At 43.7% G+C, this 19,614-nt stretch overlaps 1 protein-coding gene across 1 annotated transcript in view; it reads left to right on the top strand.

Moving 5' to 3' along the window:
* Positions 1-11,694, top strand: part of FHDC1 (FH2 domain containing 1) — a 32,745-nt gene extending 21,051 nt beyond the window's left edge. The window contains exons 8-11 of the mRNA XM_075150584.1: positions 61-131; positions 2,477-2,594; positions 4,578-4,742; positions 7,790-11,694. Coding sequence (XP_075006685.1) covers positions 61-131; positions 2,477-2,594; positions 4,578-4,742; positions 7,790-9,835 — 2,400 coding nt within the window. The 3' untranslated portion in view covers positions 9,836-11,694. The remainder of the gene's footprint in view (positions 1-60; positions 132-2,476; positions 2,595-4,577; positions 4,743-7,789) is intronic.
* Positions 11,695-19,614: the final 7,920 nt, after the last annotated feature.

Here is a 19,614-nt window from a genome sequence, read left to right as displayed (position 1 = left end):
ATTGTGGTGGTGGAATGTTAATGGATTGTGTGTGTTTTGGTTTTGTTCTGTTTGTTTCAGGAAGCCCAAAAGAAAGATGCTGCTCTTCTCAACTTTTCAGAAAAAATTAGGGATGTTCATGATGCCGCCAGGTAAGTCAAAAGAAAACTGAGAACTTACAATTAGACTGTGACTTGGAATTTTCTTATTTGTGAAGCAATGAGGCTTATTTAGAGAAGTCTTGGCACAAAAACTGAGATCTTTACAAATGTTTACTATAGCTTTGAGGGCTTCATTTCCATTTGCTAGCAGAAGTATGCCTGCAATGTGCCTTCAGGTGTGAGGTTTTTTTATGACATGATCTCCTTAGGTTTTTGGTAGTTTTGTCTCTGTCAAATACATGTGCGTCTATGTTACTTTTAAGGGATTGAACTAAAAGCACGTTACTGTCTTTCCTTAAACGAATTTTCATCTGTCTCAGGCTACAATACTTTTCCAAATCTGGTACCAGGTACAGATAGTGGCCCTGACTTCTCTTAGATGCTTTTTGATACTTCATTTGCTTCTCCATTTCTGTCTCGGATGGAAAATCTGAAGGGTTTGGGGCTCTGTATTGTTTTCATCTTAAAGTCTCTAGCTGCATAATTTTAAACTGATTCGTACCTCGACAACTGTACTTGCTTTTGTGAGACAGTGTGATCTAAACCCCAAAACTGGAAGCTAGCAATGCTGGAGTTCTATTCCCAGTTTTGCTACTTCCCTACTCTTGAGCTTTGGGCAATCTATTTACATTCTTTTCCCAGCTGTAAAATGGATCCAATCTCTTAGATCTGATGCAGGGTTAAGTAATGTCTGCAAAGGACTCTGAAATCTTCTGAGGAAAGGAGTGGTCATGGAGTTAATCAGAACATTTTTGAGGGACCACCTGTGTGGCTCTCAGCCATGCAACCCACACACCTTTTTGGCGGTCTGCCATGTGGCCTGCTGGGGAATGTAGCTTCCCTCGGCATCCAAGCCCCCTGGCAAACAGCGGGGGAACAGGCAGAATCCCAAATCTGGTAATATTTTCTCTAACCAGTTTGTTCCTTGATCACATTTGTTAATGCTGAAAATCTTCTGTTGTAACTCATGCTGAAATCTATTCAGGGAATGCACTCTGTACAGGAAAATGAAACAAAACGAAATACATGTCTCACCATTGGGCATAAGGAAGATCTGTATTAGAGACAACTGTCATGTACAAGCTGTTCATAAATCCTCCCAATTAGAGCATGTTAAAACAACTGCCATTATGTTCTTTATTTTTTATTGTCTTGCCTTCTTTAGTTGTAGGCCATCCTCTTCCTCCTTCACAGGCAGAAAAATATAGCCTGTATCTTCTACTGCTTTTCTTATTTGCAAAAACACCCATGATCTGCCCAGTACAGGGAACTAACCCTTGCAGATGATGTAAGGAGAGAAAAAACAGCACACATTATATTCATTTGTGTGTGCACTGACAAACTTAAGCATGCTGTCACCATGTGATGCCAGGTGCACGTCAATCAGTCTGCCACAAATTCTTCAGCTTTACTGTTTTAAAGTCATGCTGCTGGTGAAATGACCTTAGTTAGGAGCATGTGTACAGTTGTTAATTTTTATCATTTTGGAAACTGTAGTACTTCAATTCCAAGGCAAAGCTCAGTTCTCTTGTGAAGGAAATGCCATAGATTTAGAAGCATTTACTGTCAAAGTGACTGGGAGATTTGGGTGGGAGCTCCCGTTGTATGGACGTGGATCTCCCAGGATAAAGCCTAGAGTACATCAGATCAGAGCTCTTCCTTGTGGTCTTCGAGTTCTGAGTTACCTCTCCACAGGAGCAGCTCTGCTGCTGGTATGTGGTGGAAGGATGAAATGTTACAACTGCTGGGTTGAGACTGTGTAGGCTGCATTGCTGTGACTGCTTAGAAGAACGTAACATGCAATTTCATAATGCCAAATGCTACTGCCAAAATGAGTAGTCCTGGCTGACAATCCCTTGTGACCCCCTTTTTGTGCCAGCTACTGCACTCGAACAGTCATGTAATCAGCTGTACCAAGCAAACGATCCATCTAGAAGCAAATTGTTTTTTCCTTTTCTTAGGTTAATTTTCAGTATACAGATATGGCTGGCCACCTAGAACATGAGTGCTAGCACAGGCATCAGGGAGAGAAAAAACACCTGGTCAGAGGCAGGGCAGCATCACCCTTTCTCATGATAAGGTTGGGTAGGACTGGCTGGAGTTAATCATGAAACCACACCCCATGGGAATCTTTTCAGGTTGCAAATAAGAAGAAATGTGCTTATCTCTCTCCTAACTTTCAGTGTCTACTCTGGAAAGATTTCCTGAACAGGCAGGTCTTGTTTGATAGCCAGGTTGCACCTCATGTTAAACATCTATTTTTGAAGCATATTGTGGCTAACCTGTGGGCAACTCTTTCCCCCTCGATAAACATTCTCTGTATATGCTATTTTTAGGTTATCCATTGATAATGTAGAAGCAGAGCTCCACTCGCTGTCTTTCAAGGCAAGATCTGTTAAAGACAGCATTCGGCGAGACCCAAAACTCTTTCACCAGATGGAAAGCTTTCTCCAGGTTTGTAGGATATCCGTGTTAATGTGTTACTGTTGCCTGAATGCAGGAGCATTCCTCAGCTCAATGTAGTTTGTGTGGACACGTTAATAAACAGAAGCGTTGTTTTAATATGTCTACCCTATCAGTTGTACAAAGGTATTCCAACTACATGCTGTTTGTCAAGTAAGAGTGTTGGAAGGACTGTGTTTTTACAGGGAGGGATATTGAGTGTACATTGCCTGAGGCTTGTTAGGCAAGCGTGTTTAATGCCTGTGAAATGACTGATGAAGATCAGTAGTTAAAATATAAGACAATTTGGATTGGTCTCTGGTTTTGTACTTCACAGCTGCCCAAAATATAGTATCTGCATGTTATGTTATACTGGAGCATGTCAGTTTTAGCTGAGGCTGTGCTATGCATATGAATCCTGATTGCTGGGTGACTGAAGAGATATTGTTAGAAGCTGAAAGGTTAAGGGACTGTTTTCTCTACTAATTTACTAATTTACAGGTGTATTATTCTGAGCTGTACCATTACTTCTGAGTGGGCTCACCTTTTCTTTTTTAGTACTGCAGTGACTTTATAGATATGAGTGTGCATAGCACTTAACTTTGAAAGAGAGTTCTTGGTATTTTCTGAGTATGTGGTGATGCCTGGAGAAATACGTATTATACTTAAATGATTTTTCTGTTTCACGCTATAGATAATTATTAAAAGTAAGAAAGCAGGTGTTGATCTGGAACTGAACCCACCCTGATTTTCAACTTGCAAATGTAGTTAATCGTCCCTGCAGTTTTTCAGGAGATGAGAAGTTGATGAAGAAAGGGGCAAGTTAAGATTGAAATACTTGTCCTCATTCACTCTGAATTATTGGCTTTTATCCATTGCACCCAGACTCTTTAATGTTATGTTCTAACATGTTTGGGATTTTTTTTTAATTTAATAGCTGGTTTTATGTAACACTACAACCTTGTTTAGGCCACATTCCAAAAGAAATGTTGGGGGAAAAAAATCATTTTACAAATGCATACCTTACATAAACACTTCCGGTTTTTGTTTCTAAAGTACAGGTGATAACCAAGCTGATTTAAAAGTCAGATTTCATTATCTCATCCTTACGAATAAATTACTGAAATATGTGGGAGGAACTAATTTTCTGTGTATGCTTTTATCACTTGTCCAGCTTATCTTCAATACAGCTTTTTATTGGGTGCTTTTTTTTTAAAGACTAACAAGACATAATTTGCCAAGTAACTTTGTGGCAGCAGGGTTGGCTTAAATGGTCACCAGTGCCCCCAGCTGCCTATTCCCACCCTGGTGCTGCAGTATCAAAAGTATTTAGGTGATCATGAGTCAGACAGTGTCAGAGAACAGATTTCTCTGAAAATTAACTTTTCTCCCTACGTTACTTTGAGCCACATGGGGTCTCAGATCTGGGACTGTGCAAGGATGGGAGTGAATGGTGATGCAGATAGGGGAGACAGAGGGGCAACTGCTGAAAGGGTTTTAAGCAGTTCTGCTTAACCACAGCCTTATTCTCTTCCTCCTAAGAAATCCACTAATCTACTCCAACCCTGTCTGTATAGCTCTACACTTATGATTCAAAGTGCAACTTTAGGGGGACGTTTTCTGGATGTCTTAAAATATACATATTTCCAGCGGTTCCTTACCTTTCTGGCATGAAAACTTTTTTCATTGTGGTCTATGGTCAACTTAGGAAGGAGTTGATTCTGTGATGCACATCCATGAATTTATCCACATGTTTTTTTGGGAAAAGTAGGGAGGAGGGATTAATCCATTTATGCTTAGTTGAAAGTGGCAGGGAAAATGGGAAAGTAAGACATGTGGAGCTTTCAAGGGGCTCCAAAGTGGTCTGTCACTGTCCTGGGCTCTCTAACAGCTCCTAGGTTGGAACATGAATTTCATAAATTCCTAATATATACATGACCTGTTGTGACTTTAATTTTTCTGTCTGGTTCATGCCATATATGTTTTTTGCTACAGTTTGCTATAAGACATCTAAAGGAGCTTGAACACCAGAAACGAGAATTACAAAAGGAGGGAAACGCTCTCATTGACTTTTTCTGTGAAGACAAAGAAACTATGAAGTTGGATGAATGTTTCCAGATATTTAGGGACTTCTGCATAAGATTCAACAAGGCAGTTAAGGTAAGAACTCTGAATGAGATTCTCACGCAGTTGAAATAGATATTGGCTCACATGAATTAAGTTGTCTTTTCTGCTTACGGAACATTTTATATCTTGTAATATTTGATATATTTGCTCAAATGGCTGCAGCAAACTGCCTTCTTGTAGGCATTCCTTGCCAAAAGCCAGGTGGGAAATGGTCATTCTGCCCAGCCCTGTGTTCAGTCCCGCTGCTCTGCATCTTCTGCAGCAGGCTGACTAGACCGTTGAGTTGATAGGTCAGGGTAGCCTTTACTGATAGGTACAGGCAGCCTCAGGCCTGCTTGTAAGTGAGCTCCTTCCTTCTCTTTTGGTAAGGAGGTTGGTGATTGCTAAGCTGAGCAGTGAAACAGATTGCGCAGACTTCCTGACTAGTGCTGACTGTTCAGGCCCTGGACTGGTAACGTTTGATCACTGGAAAGGCCTTGAGATGTGGCACCACATTACATTGACATACCAGCCTGAATCAGCACTAGCTCAGGCTCTCCACTGCCCTCCTTTACGTGACTAGACACGCTTTGCCAAGTCAAGTAAGGACTGTGTCTTCTACTTTGTTCTTTCAAATGTTTTTTTTGGGTGAAAACTCGAGAAATTAAACAGGCCTACAGTACAAAGATACCTCATCCCCAGTGTGTGACCGCTCATTTGCTAAGTACCCTGAATTGGTCCCAAATAATTCAAGAAGTATACTAAGATGAAGGAGCAGTATTGGCATTGGTTACGGTTTTGGTTCAGCAAAGTCTGCCTACTGTTACAAATATTTTTTAGGCTTTTATAAATAGCATGAATTAGATGCATCCACACATTTCTTGATTTTTCTGCCTTAGGCAATCTGCATTTGACAGCATTTTGTATAAGAGCTTTAGTTCAGAAAAGAGAGAACAATCTTGATTTATAGCAAGCTGACAGGATGTTCAGCTAACATGCCTGTTGTACCATTAGTTTACCTACCCTTTACCTCCCAAGATAGCATGTAGTTATGCATGTGTGTGAACATTATACAAAATGCAGACAACTGTTGCAGACATTTTAGTGAGAGGTGACTTCATGCATACATGTTCAGTTATTTGGGATTGGGGATTTAATTCATAGTCCCACATTACAAGTGGTTGTCGGATGGCTATTACTTTGAGGTCCGATGGGGATTTTCCTTCCTCTCTCTGTAGTAACTAGTTACACTCTAAAAATGACAAATTAGTCTCTTATTTGCAAATATTGAGGAAATTTGCTCACTAAATATTTTGTGGGGATTAACTTTTGTCCCTACAAAATTAACAGAAGAATTCAGAATAAGGATTGTGGTTCTGAGAAATGAATGTGATGTGTGGACAGCACAGGCAGCAGTCTAAAAAGATGTCTCATACCACAATGGCCATGTGCACATATTTCAAATCTTTAAACATTTTTTGCAATTTTTTAACCTGTTTATGTGTGCTTAAAATAGATTTTTCATTTGAATAAAATCTCCTGAAATGTGTTTTGGGTGAGGTTAAAATGTTCTGTGTCTAATATGGAATATGATAATAATATCTACAACTATTTTTAACCATTTGTGTTGCAATGGGATATTTAAAGTTGAGCTTTAGCATTTGGCAAGAATTCATTCTGTAATTCCATACCCATGAAAGAAAGCTCCCTACCACAGACATTTTTCTTGAAATGCAAGTTTTTTTTCTTTTTCCTTTCTTAGCTGTTCAGGCTTCTTACGTCTCTAATGCATCTTATCTTTCAGAGCCCAGTATAGTCTCAAAGCCACTTTAAGAGGTGTAGATTAACCCATTCATCAGAAAGAGCTTCAGCATTAGGCTTTTGTTTACTGAAAACTTTCAGGTGACTTTTTCTAGTTGTGCAGATCTTCTGTTGTCACAACAATGGGAAGATCAAACTAGATAGTGCTTCAGACAAATATAGGTGTGTTTTTTTTAAACAGTGTGTCATTGCTCAGAACAGATTTCACAACGTGCTGGAAAATTATGTAATTTTTGAATCCTCTGTCAAGACTAGCCTCCCTCTTCTTCCTTTTTCTACAGCTGTAGTGGTTTTAGAAAACCAGGTTCTCCATTTCAGAAGATAACCTGGAAAGTTCAACCGAAGGTTCAGCTAGTTTAAATCTGAAGCCTAGAGTTGACAGTTAAAATGTGGATATTTGCAGAAATCCACTGCTAATGATTTTAGTAAAAAGGTGTTACTGTGTTGTCTTTCAAACACAAACTACCTCTTTCTATGGCTTCCTGAACCAAAACTGCTCAGCCTAGCTGCCAAAATCTCCAGCCTGCCCTGGGCAACTTCTGTGCAATAGTTGCCAGTTTTTGAAGCCAACAGTGAATACGAGATCAAGAACTGGAATGAGGCGTTGATTAATGGTCCTTGAGCAGTGTCAGTTGATGTCTAAGTAATGACCATGATGCATTGTGTAAACTTTTCTATTGGCTTTTATATGCAATTAAGTAATGTCTTTTCACAGAATTTCCAATTGGTAATGTTCGCGTCAGAGGTAAGTAGCACCCTGTAGAAACTGCACTTGCTGAGGAACAACTGCAATTGTAATAAGGGAGGATGGAAGGAACACATTGGCTGCGTGCTCATTAGACAAGTTTATCTTAAAATATGAATGTAATGATCAGGTAGAGGTTTACTCACCTGATAAAACTACCAACTTTAAACTTAGTGGGGACTTGAAGCTCTCCGTCTTATAGCAGGAACTGTTTGGCTGGACTTGACATCTACTTGGTTTGATAGGTCACGTTCCTCCGTCTCTGCAGGGACTTGTGCATTTGTTTCTTATGCTGACCTGACTGATGTGTCGCCAGCATTAGTTATGCAGGGAACTGCTCTCCATACAGCTAATGGTTGCAGGCTGTGGTTGCCATGGTGATTTTGTGTGTGTATGTATCGGGGTTTGGGGGAGGGTATAGCAGTAGCAGCTAACTTTGGTGGGAAGAAATAAAGGGAAAGATAAAGGGGTGTGACTTGTTCTCATGCGTAGGATACTGTCCTCTGAGACATGTATTTATGCTTTTCCTCATCAGGAAAATAGGGAACGAGAGATCCAGGAACTTCATAGTCTGCAAAGGCAAAAGGAGCTAGAGGAGAAGCGTCGATCCTGGGCAGCTGGAGAGCTTGGGAGCTTTGGGCGGAGCAGCAGTGAAAATGATGTGGAGATGTTGGCCAAAAAAGGACTTGAAGAATTTCTTCCCTTCTTGCAGCAGAGACCTCAAAGCCCTTCATACAGAAACCCCAATTCTAGACGCTCTCGACTTTCTTTGGGGATTACTGCAGACAGGGAGTTGCAGAGTTTTCTGGAAATCTCAAAAGACGAGGATCCAAACAAGTTTAACAGCCTTCCCCGTGCAAACACCCGACAAGCAAGACCAAACGTAGCCTGGACTGAATCCAAAGAAACAAGAGATCTCAACTTAAATACCTTGCACTTACACCAACAGTCTGAAACCAAAGTGAAAAGTGGTGGCCTACTGCAGGTGCCTCCAGCTCAGCCCAGTCACTTCAGTGGCTCAGCTGGTCCGGGTGCCCGTTACTTACAGAGAAGCAGCGACTACAACATGCACACTTCCAATGTGTCCTGCGAGGAGTCCACAGATATAAATGCTCTGGCCCTTGCAATTGAGGAGCGTGAACTTGTTAAAGGATTACGTAAGTTTGATATTCAGGGAGCAAAGCCTGCAGAGGATACACCTTTAATATATTTAGAGGATGCTGGTGGAACAGATTTGGAGACTCTAGATGATCTAAGCTTTCATTCCCTTAGCACTGCTGATGACGACCTGCCTCCAGCTTGCAGAAGTTCCAGAGAGGCCCATGACCATAAAGCCAAGGCAGTGGGTTGCAAGAGTGAAGCTGCAGAGCCCAGCAGCAGCAGCCCCATGTCTATGGATACAAGTGTTTCGGGAAGTAGGGAAGATGGGCCAATGTTCTATGTGTCAGATACAACGACTGATTGTTCTTTGACATTGGACTCTGAAGAGGGAAATGATTTTAAATCAGCAGGCAACGAAATAAGAAGCGAGGCTGGCAAAGCACGCTCTTCTGGGAATGGTGCTCAATACAGGGCTAGAACATTCTTCTCAAACCTGAATTCTGCTTCTGCCAAGGATCTGTCTCTTCACACTTCTGCAAATGATAAGGATGATGCAAATAGCAAGCCCACCCTTCCTAAAGAAAAGCCCATAAAAAATAAAGACCCAGCAGGACCAAAGAGAAACTCTCTAAAAGATAGATCTCCAAGCTCCTCAAAACCCAGTGGCACTCGCCCTAGCCACACAGCTCCTTCCAGACCTGTAAGAACTTTGAATGCCTCTGAGAATGAAAGTATGAGGAAAGTGGTGCCTATTTCTCGGTCAAACAGAGCACCGAGCAGCGTGAAAAAGCCGGAAGCCAAGCTGGCACTTCGTGAAACTAGTACAGTGGAAAGTCGGCTGTCTCGTCGCAGCTCTGTCCGAGGCACAACAGACACACTGCCAAGAAGTCCTTACAGGCATAGCATGTCGGTAGAAGAGCCAAAGTTACAAAGGGGCACTGTCACCTCGAGCAGTGCTCATTTTGAGAGGGACAGAGTCTCCCTCAAGAAGCCAAGCTCTAAACCTGTTAGGAGTAATGTCAAATCAAAGATGGATGAAATGAAGATGTGTCGCTCCAGTGTAAAACCCCAGACCCCTACAGATGACTCCAAGGTTGCCACAGTCAGTGTTCCCAAAACACCATCCGCTGTCCCAAACTTTGCGAGGAATACAGTGGCTTCTTCTTCAAAGCGTGCAAAAGTGGATCTATCCAGCTCGTCCAAACCTCCAACCATTACAAGGTCTGTGTCCCAGAGGCTGCCTAAAGTGAAGCCAGCAGCGACCTCTGATGATCCGAGTCCAAAGGAGAACAGTGTGAGTACCTTAAAGAGAGCAAGTAGTGCCAGAATGGTTGGAAGAGGCATCCTGCAGGCAGAAGCCGTCAGCACTAAAGTAGAGCCTGCGCCAAGGGAGCAGGGAACAGTGGAAAAGGCCTCTCTTAAACTGAAAGACGCAAACCAGACCACCATTGGTAAAATACTGAAGCCGTTACTGAAATAAGGGAGAAGGTTTTTTGAGTCTTGGAATGTGAACACTTGTTCAAGCACTGGATGTCTGTGTCGTGAAATTCCTTAAAACAGTAACATTGCCGATAAGCAACATCATGTGCTCATTGAAGTACGGCACACTGTTGGAAAAGGGCAAGTAGTTGTGTTCTGGTCTAAATCCTTTTTTATGAATTTGAATGTATTTGAAGCTACTGTGATGGAATGCGAGCATAACAGCAAATCTTTGCGTATTTGTGATACAGAAGGTCACCAAAAGCCAAAAAGTTTTAAGAAGTTAAACTACAAGATGAAACGCTTTGTGACAGAAAATGTGGATAAAGGCCAGTTTTTGTGTACATAAGATTCTCCCTAAGACTCAAGCCTTTGTGCTGGTTGGTTCCTTATTTGATGTCAAAGTGAATCCTGTGGAACAGTACTGAAAACGAACTTAGGTGATTGTGCTTTCCGTTGCTTTCAATTCCTTGGATTCAGGAACTCTTTTTGCCTGTTGCGAAGTCCATTGCTGGCAATTGGACAGATTGGGAACTGCTGGCCAAAAAATAGTAAAACGAGACATTTGCTGTTTGTGGCTGTCTTTAACCTCACTGAAGAATTTATAGCATGTTTTATGAATGTGTATGTGTGTCTGGAGAGGGCTTTCTGCTGGGCAGGAGGCTTATTCGCCAAGAATGTGGCAGCATAGTCTTGCATGCACAAGTAGATATGGCTGGTGCTGCATCGAGCAGCACGGCTGAAGGCTGTGCCCGTTGGAAGGGCCGTCAGTAACCATTGATGGGATGATGACTACTCCTGACTTCTTTCGGTCACAAGCAAACTTGCCAGCTTTTGGTCATACAGAAGTGCCATATATTTATGATACATATCAAGGATGTTTGCAGTTCAACTCTTGAAGGCTGCGATGTAGTGCCGAGCACTTTCTTACCATTCCATGTTTCCACTGGTTTATCTACTACCAAATTACTTGAATGTTGCAATGGCTCTGATTGAGCCATTAGTTTCCCTGCCGCCTCCTCCTCCTCCTCCTCTCCCTCTCCTTGTCAACATGGATATTTAGCATGAAACACAGAGCTTACGCATGACAATGTTTTTGTAGACTTTCTTGGTTGCTTCAAATGTGGTTTTTAATGTTTAAAGACTCTAAAGGATGAACTAAACTAGTATTTGATAAGCTTTTTACAAAATAAAAACACCTCTTTTTTCCTGCAGATACGCATTTTAACTCCTGTCACACTAAGGTACAGAGAATGAGGGAAAACTTGTTCAGCATGCTGTGCATCTTCCCAAGAGAAATGTATGTAGGTGGGGAAACTGATCGCTGTTCTCCTAAGCATCTTATTTAAAGAGTTGCCTTTTTATTCATTATGAATGAAGCCTCATTTAAGAATAAAATAAAAAATAGAAAGGAAAATCTCTTCGGACAAGTGGCATTGACTTACTAGTGGTAGATCTGTTTGTCTGCTCTATCCCTCAGTGCTGGGAGAGCGTAATTCAATGAGAACGAGCCATTTAATTGCTCACATGCTTCTCATGGGCTAGTATCAGGGACAGCTAGCTTTGTGTTTTGAATTTGGCAAGGGGCCTCTAGCTCTTCCCACGTACCAGCAAATCTTGATGCAGACATCATACCCAAACACCTTAAAGTATTGCGTAGGGCCTCTTGTTTGAGTCTGTCCCACAGGGAGAATTTCTGTAGCCCGCTTTTCGGCAAGGGTGAATTTTTGCTTGAAACCCTATAAGCTTTTTGGATACTGCCTCCCTTGTGGGTTAAATATGAAAGCATCTCCCTTATTTGTATCCGTGTGTACGTATGCACATCTGCAAGAGCAGATGATTGACTTTTTTCCTTTTTTTTAAAAAAAAAAACAACAAAAAATTTTATTGGTAGCAAGCTTGAAAAATAATTTAAATGTGTTTGGAATATGTAAATAAATTTCTATAAATCTGTGTAAAAGAAAACTGAATGTATTTAATGGAACATTTATACATTTCGGAGTAACTTGGTAGTTTAATAAAGTTCCCATTTACTGGGTATGAGGTTTGTACTTTCTCCTTCCTGTAACACTCTTGGCTTTGGTCCTGGAGATCTCAAGCAACTGGAGTCTGGGTGTAGGGGACTGTGGGAAAGTCCCAAAAGGAAGGACTTCACAGCAGAAATCCTGGTGTTTAAAATCCTAGGTTTGTTTTTATACTAAGACATGCAATTTAACTTCAGTTTCTGAACATTTCTGAAGCGAGAGTTTCTGCACAGGTTTGGGTATAACGTGGAAGGCGTTAGATGGTAGATGCAGTACTTTGTGTACACGTTGTATGTTGTGGCCAAGACAAATGTTCATGGCACTAACAAGTCTGGATCTGTCGCTATCTTCATGCCTTTTAGCTTAGCACACTTTATTGAGAAATCCTGGTTTACAACTCCCGGGACTTTGAAAATAAAGAATAGCCTGTTTTGCAGGAGCAGGTGGTGACTTTTACACTGCAATTCTGACTTTTTACATTTCGTCCCATTCTCCCATTATTTTTCCTTCTTTACTGCGTACAAAAGAACATCTATTCAGCAGGAAAAAAGCGAAAGCCAGCCAGCCTCCTTGTCCTCAGGGAGCACTTCCTCCTCTCTGCTATGGAAATGATTTTTGGACTGGAATTGCTGCTATTTGCAAACTTGTTTAGCCCCTGACTTTTCTCGTTTGGTGAGTGTGTCTCTCCCCGTACGGAGTGGCAAGCACCTGCTGTCTGCCAGTGCTGAGTGATGGCTGCTGGTGGAATCTACGTGGGAAAGCCCTTCACCATCAAAAGGTGTGTCTCAAAAGTTTATGTTTTTTTAAACTTCATTTTTATTTCAAAAGGGTTTATAATTACCAATTCATTATTTAAACTACCAGCTGTCAGAGACAGCGATGCCCTGTGGGTTTAATTTCCCATGTCATGCAATTTTCCCAAATGCTAACAGGCCACGGGGCTAGCCCGGTTGCAGTTGGTTTTCAAGAAAGAACCGAGACCTTTTCTCCAGCTTTGTTCTGCCGAATGGCCGATGCTTCTGACTGTGACCGGGGGCGCAGCTCTCTCCTTTGGTGGCTGTTGAGGTGGCCGTGAAGTGGGGGAGCCCAGGGGACCATGAGGGGATCTGGAGCTGTGGGGCTGGTGCAGATTGAGAGATAGGGGAAAGAGCTGTGGGAGTGAGAGGTGCTGATTCATACTTGGAGGAATTTAATATTAACATCTCATGTGGGAACTGCATACAAATGAGGGGCTCAGTGCATCCCTCATTACAACAGCTCATTAAATTATCAAGAAAGAGAGAAAGAGTTCCCATCACACCTCCCACAGCGTACAAGTCTGGACTATGTCATTCAAAATAACCCATCGGTATCTTTCTAATCTTAGGGTATGTCTGCGTGGACGGATGCAGACAGCCACACGTTGGCTCCGACCTAACCAGACACGAGCCAGCTCCAGGCTGGAGGCGTACGGCGCGTTAGCTCGGCGCTGACCCCGAGCTCGTATGCCGCGGCTGTAATTGCATACCCTCAGCTGGGCTCGCTGCCTCCAGCTCGGTGCACGCCGGCAGGGCTGCGCTGCTTCAGCAGCGCTGCAGCAGAGCCCCGGCTGTCCGCCCCCAGGAAGACCTGCCCTCCGAAAGCCATTGCTGCTGCTGCCACACGTCAGAACGTAATCCCTGCGAGAGAGGCCCAGCTAAACACAGCTCCTTTCAGATTTGGCTGCTCAATGTTTTCCATTAACTTGATACACGCTGTTTACATCCTACTGCCGCCAGTGCCAGAGATAACTGCCTTGGGAACAGCTCCCTACAGGTATTGTTAACAGCTGCTGAAAACAAAGGAGTTTGTTTTAGCCACGTCACTAACTAAACAGCCAGAAATACATTACTTTTTTATTACTCGTAAGCCAATATTAAAAAATCTGTCTTGTTCTCCTGGCTGAAAGATGCATTCTGGAAATCTTGCATGCTGTTAAAGCTGAGCAAATATCCTTGCAACTGTAAAAGAAAGTGACACTGAGGCGAAGGACGTGTGAAGGTTCTTGTTGCAAGAAAGCGTGTTTCTCTTCCCAACGTGTGATCACCACCACCAGCATCAACTACTTGCACTTAGAGAAAATTGTTTCCAGCCAGCGGTTGTTCCTTGCCATGTAGTCGGTTTTTGTCTCTTCTCAGGCTGAAGGCTGATGTGGCAGGATATGCACTGCCCGGCTAGCCACTTGCTCTGATTAAAAAAAAAAAAAGAAATGAAAAATCCTCATTAACCTCCAGCTGCTGCTGCCTTTCCTTGTAGCACTGAACCGCTGGGGAGCACAGAGGGGACATCAGCACCCTGACTTTAGTGGTGGTGTTTAGGGTGAGGTTTGCAGTGGCCGAGCAAACGCTCAGCAAGGGCAGCCTTGTCTGCACGGAGGGGAGAGAGTTGCACGCATTTCTGAGACCATTCACCCCATCTGAAGCAGAGGTTCTGGACAGACTCCCTTTGAACAGAGATCTGTCTCTTCTGCTTTTGATCAGGTCTGAACAATAGCTCCTTTTTTATCCTATTCCATCCTTATTTATTGGGAAGAGGAGGAAAAAAAAAAACAAAAAACTTTGATGCCTCCTCTTGGGTCAAGTGGAGGAAAGATATGAACTCTACCTACTTTTTTTTTTTAAAAAAAAAAACAATAGGACTTTGACTGATAAATAGAGCCGGTAGCTTCAAATAACTCTCTGCTGCACAGGGGCACCAGATATTTTCAGTGGCTGCAGTGATCCAGCAGCAAAATAGGCATAAAAGCAAGAACTCCGTTCAGCTCCAGAGCACATCCAAGTGACTTTCCTCTCTTCTCTGAAATATAAATCCTAGTAACTGAACACAGATGATGTTCATTTCACCCCAAAAGGAACTGGCTAGAAAATATTTGATTCCAGTTCTAAATAATTGTTTACAATGAATTTTATTTCGCATTGCTCTTCCATTTCCCATTTTATTTTATTTCCCATTGCTCTTCCATTTGGCGTTAGAAGTAAAAAAGCTCCCTTCAACAGAGAGCAGTAAGGCCGGGCTGACGGGTGCAAACCCACCACCCCCAGCTGCATCGTTTCCCTGCCGCTAACTCCGCACAGTCCTTTTCTGTAGGGTTAGGGAAACAAATGAATTGACTGTCTATGTGCGCTTTTGATAGTTTCTTCGAAAGAGTAGGATTTTACTTCTTTCCGGTGGGCTAGCACAGGTTCTGGGAAGGAACTGAATATATGTCTAAGATGGATACACGCGCGATAGGTGTTACGAATTACTGAAGCCCAGTAACTGAGGCGCTGCCTATGGAAACTGGGGAAATGCACATAAGGGAAAACGTGATGACGACAAATGGATAGGCACAACTGGGGACAAGTTTTCAAAAACCATGTGGGTCCTTTTCTCTCTATCATTAGCACCCTCATGCTTCCCTGTGTGCCTGCTGTTTCTGGCAAGTCCAATTTAAACCACGGTCTCCAGGAGAAATCGGGACTCCCCTGTGCCTGACGCCACTGAATCACTGCAGAAAGCATTCGACTGAGAACTGCTGGAGTTGCTTGAGTTCTGGGGCTGAAAATATGACACGTTGCTAGCTTTGTGTTTTGGTTTCTGGTGTTTCTCACGCAGCATTTTAAACTGATTCAGACGTATTCCCTATGCAAATCTTTAATCTTCTTTTTTAGGATGAAAAATGGGTGTAAATGTGGTTTTGATTTTTCCCCACCCTTTTACAGCTGTATTTGCCCCTTTACATCCCATGACTGCTTCCTCCCACTCCTATTTCCTCTATTATAATTTTCCATCCTCCTCTATTAAATTTTCCAACCTCCGCTAATAACTCATCCCTCTTCTTTATCTTCTTTTCACATGGCAGGCTTTCTGTACTCTTCCATTCGCTTCATCCTGCTTTCTCTCCGTTTCTCCACTCCAGTGGCCGTTTTGCTCCGTCGCTTGCTTTCTTCTTTCTGTTAATGTGAGTCTTTCCCCAAACGTCTGTCTGCAAAATCTGCAAGCTGAGACTTTTCGCTGCCAGCTTCCAGTAAGATGTGGGAGTAGAGCAACAAAATGGACTCAATTTTTAAGGTTTACGTGTCTGTATTTTGCAGTTTCGCCTTGTCACTGCGAGCGAGTAGCTGGAGGAGGCTATTACCGAGCAGAAGTGCATCTTTGCATCTTTTCTATATGAACGTCACTCACTCCCTACGCCGAGCAGCCTACGGGAGGGCAGGGGGGGAGCTGAGGAGCTGAGTGCATGGGGTGATTTTGCAGAGGTGGGTGAGGAAAGTCTGTTCAAATAAAGGTGTGAGTAATTTAGCTTTGCGGTTCAAGTCTAAAAAACCTTAATGAAAGACTGTCGACGACAGCTTAAAAAGGTATTTGGCGAAGTGATTCCTAACCCCACCCGTAATCTTGGTACCACAAGCAAATAGGTTTGTGCAGTCAGTTCGATGCTGTTTCCCAGGGCATCAGAGCAAAATAATTGTATTATTGTTTCTAGTATTAGCACGTAGCGTTTCATGGTACGGGTTAAGGCTCCAGTAGATTTTGGTTTTCTCTCATAGGGTAAGGACCAAGACCTTTTTACAACACGAGGTAGTACTCGGAAGCCCAAAGATGGCTCTTGGAGAATATCTACTCCATTTTCCTTCTGCTGGAAGTGACTAAGCGCTGCATAAAATGGAGAGCACTTGGAACGCATGCATAGTGTATTTATATAGGGTATGCACTGTTTATGGCTGTGAGTACTTGGTACTCACGCATGCTCCTTCTAAAAAGAACTGAATCCTGTTTAAGACTGTCTTTCCTCCCAGGAAAGCCTAAATAAAAATAGCCTAAGCCATTGAATAGCTGAGCTGAGAAGGCACCTCTGGAGTGGCCTAGCCCAGCCGCCTGCTCCCAGAAGGGCTGACTTCACACGTAGGTCACTTCGCTGAGGGCCGCAGGGTGTTGTTCTTGCCACACAGCGGTTATAAGAGGGAGGTATATGATTTTGCTACTGAAATAGGAGTGCTGAAGATGGGAAAACGCTAAGGAAAACGCTACTCTTCTGTAGGCTATGGCTTGAAAAATGTTTGCCACCTAGTCCAAGGAATATACTGCAATTTTTAATGCTAGTCAGCCTTAGGTGGCTGATAGCGATGTGAGGTCAGTAAAGCAAATAAAGGCAGGAGTCAGGAAAGAAATCTGAGGAAAACCCAGAAAGCAGAAGGGAACCTACGGGGTGCAAGAAAGAAATAAGTTTGAGGCTTAAGAGAAATCAGAGGAGAAAAACACTGAAAGTTGCAAGGCTTGTGGGAGAGGGTGGACAGTCACGCTTTGGATGAAGAGAGAGGAGGAGGGGTGAGAGATGTTCAGTAGCCAGGTCCAGGGCTGTTAACCTGTAGGCAGCTGCTGGCAGCACCGAAATCGATCCGCAGGAAACAGAGGAAGGGCCCTCGTGGGCTCGGCGAGTCCGTCCCCCTGCCCCCAGACAGCGCTAGCTCTAGCTCAGCCCTTCCTGGCAGATGTTTGCTTCCCCTGTTCTTAAAGGACTGAAGGGCCAAACAGGAGAGGAAGTTACAGTAAGTATTCCTGATGACTGGCTTGTGTCCTCCAGAATGGGATGCCTGTTCGTGCGTGTAGAGCTAAGCAGCAAGTCTCCCGATAAACGTGACACTTCCGATGCATGTCTTTTCTTGCAAGGTGGCTTTTCTAATGAAATCAGCACCCCCACACTTACGATAGAGCTGCTGTGGTCATCCCAAGTAATACAAATGCTCGTACTGAGCGTGTAAAGCAGCGGCTAACTGGTAAGGCTAGAAACCTAGCGAATGTTTTTTCATTGCAGAAAATACCACCTGTGTTGCTCTGAAAGATTCGATGCAATCTGTTGCCAGAGACTTGCAACTCAACTGGATGGAGCGTGGGCTGGATCATGTGGCAGCTCCTGCTGGTGCTTTCAGTGGCTGCTGCAATACGTGAGAACGGTTCATACCCCGGTGGAGATGGTCCCAGATCAGAGCTCGTGCTCTGAAGGACCTCATATTGAGCAAGACAGCGAGGAGATGGCTATAGGGAAAACATGAATGCTCAAGCCAAATCTTAACCCCTGCCCTCCCTGTGTGTACCTTGCTGTAGGAGCGTACCCAATTCTCACTCAGCCCTTGGACCCACTAAACAAAATAACCAGCCAAAACCAGACCCCTGCAAGACACTTTACAGGTGAGTTTCCAGCTGAAGATACAGCACGGAGGCAGGGATGAGTGGCTGGGAGTGGGGTGTTAGCACGGGGAGCGCTTTGAACTACTGTGAGAAATATCCCTAAAATCATGGGCTGCTCTTCATCTGCACAGCAAGCGGAGGAGCGAGGCCACTGGGCACAGTGGCCGTGGTGTCCCCAACCCGCACAAAGACGGTATCTGAAATAATGTGAAATGTGCCATAAGCAACCCGTGGGAAAAGGGCATGTGGAAATACAGTAGGAGACATTTTCTAATTGTAGAAGCAAGCGACAGTATTATAAAAGACTATACAGCAGAGATTGGCGAGAATGTGTAGCTTGAAAATTCAGCATGAATTGCCCAAGTGGGTCCATGACTAATCACAGAGGCCCATTGTACGATGGAGTCTAACCTCTTGTTTAATGAAAACACTCCTCTGAATAAGTCTCATTTAAACTACAGTAAATAGCTTTGAATAAGATGTCCAGCCTTAATATACAACATTTTAAATGTCAGAGAAGTCACCCCAACCTTTGGTAAACAGTTTGAACAGATAATCAAGCTCTCTGTTTAAAATTGTCGTAGTATTTCTAGCACAAATTAATCGGGGTGGAGTGTCTAATTGCTGGTAACTGGATCTGTTACAGTGCTGTGTGCCAAACTGGCAAGCTCTCATTATCGGATTTCTGCTTCTCGGATTAAGCCTTTGCAGGAAAGGAGCTGTGATTTCCCCCGGTGAAGACCCGCAGCGGCTCTGGGGCCAGCCAGCTCCAGGGGCTGTGCGGGGTGCTGAAATCCATGGGAGAGGGTGTCCCAGTGTGCTCCCGCTGCTGGGCTGAGCCGGGGGGACCTCGTCCTCAGCGGGGCACAGTGGCTTTTGGCATCGGCGGCAGTTTTCCTGCTCGCAGGCACTGGCTCTCGGCCTCTGGCCAGTGTCCCTGTGGCTACGCGCGGCCGGAGGCTGCCCTGGGAGAGCGGCTCCGGCTGGCGGGCTGCCGCCTGCCCCCTGGTCTCGGGAGAGACCCACAGGAACGATTTAGAAACCTGTTCAGCAGAGTTTATTTTGACACGGGGTGGAAGCTCTGGAAGGTCGGACCTGTGTTTGCTGCAGTGGTTTCCCAAAACCACTCTTGGTAACCCAAGTTTAGTCTCTGTCACATTAAAAACGTGACTAACAAAAGGGACTTGTTTCAGAACTACATGATGGTTGTGTGTAAATGTTTATTTTTAACTAGCCATCCACTATCTGGCCAATTACAGAGCCCAAATGCTGCTGGAAATCACCAGGGCTGTCTTTGGTCAGAGCTGTTGTACTCGCTGTTCCTTTCTCCCTGATGGGGCCAACGTGGACGCTGGTAAACCCCATCATCTCGCTCCTCTGTGGTCTTCTGCAGCTGGCCTGCAGCTCTTTGGCCTTGTCCTGCTGTCCCTTAAGCTAGGAATATGCATTTTTTAGTAAACCTCTCTCCCTTCCCCCTTGGGACTGTTTGAGCATTCTGTAATTAAGGAGACGGTGATAACATCTCATGATTCATTTACTGACATCCTTTAAAAAGGGAGCTCTGACTCTG

This window comes from Calonectris borealis, chromosome 4, assembly GCF_964195595.1.
Source record: "Calonectris borealis chromosome 4, bCalBor7.hap1.2, whole genome shotgun sequence".
Classification (NCBI taxonomy): Eukaryota; Metazoa; Chordata; class Aves; order Procellariiformes; family Procellariidae; genus Calonectris; species Calonectris borealis.
Note: the sequence above shows the minus strand (reverse complement) of the source record. Positions and strands in the feature narration are given on the sequence as shown.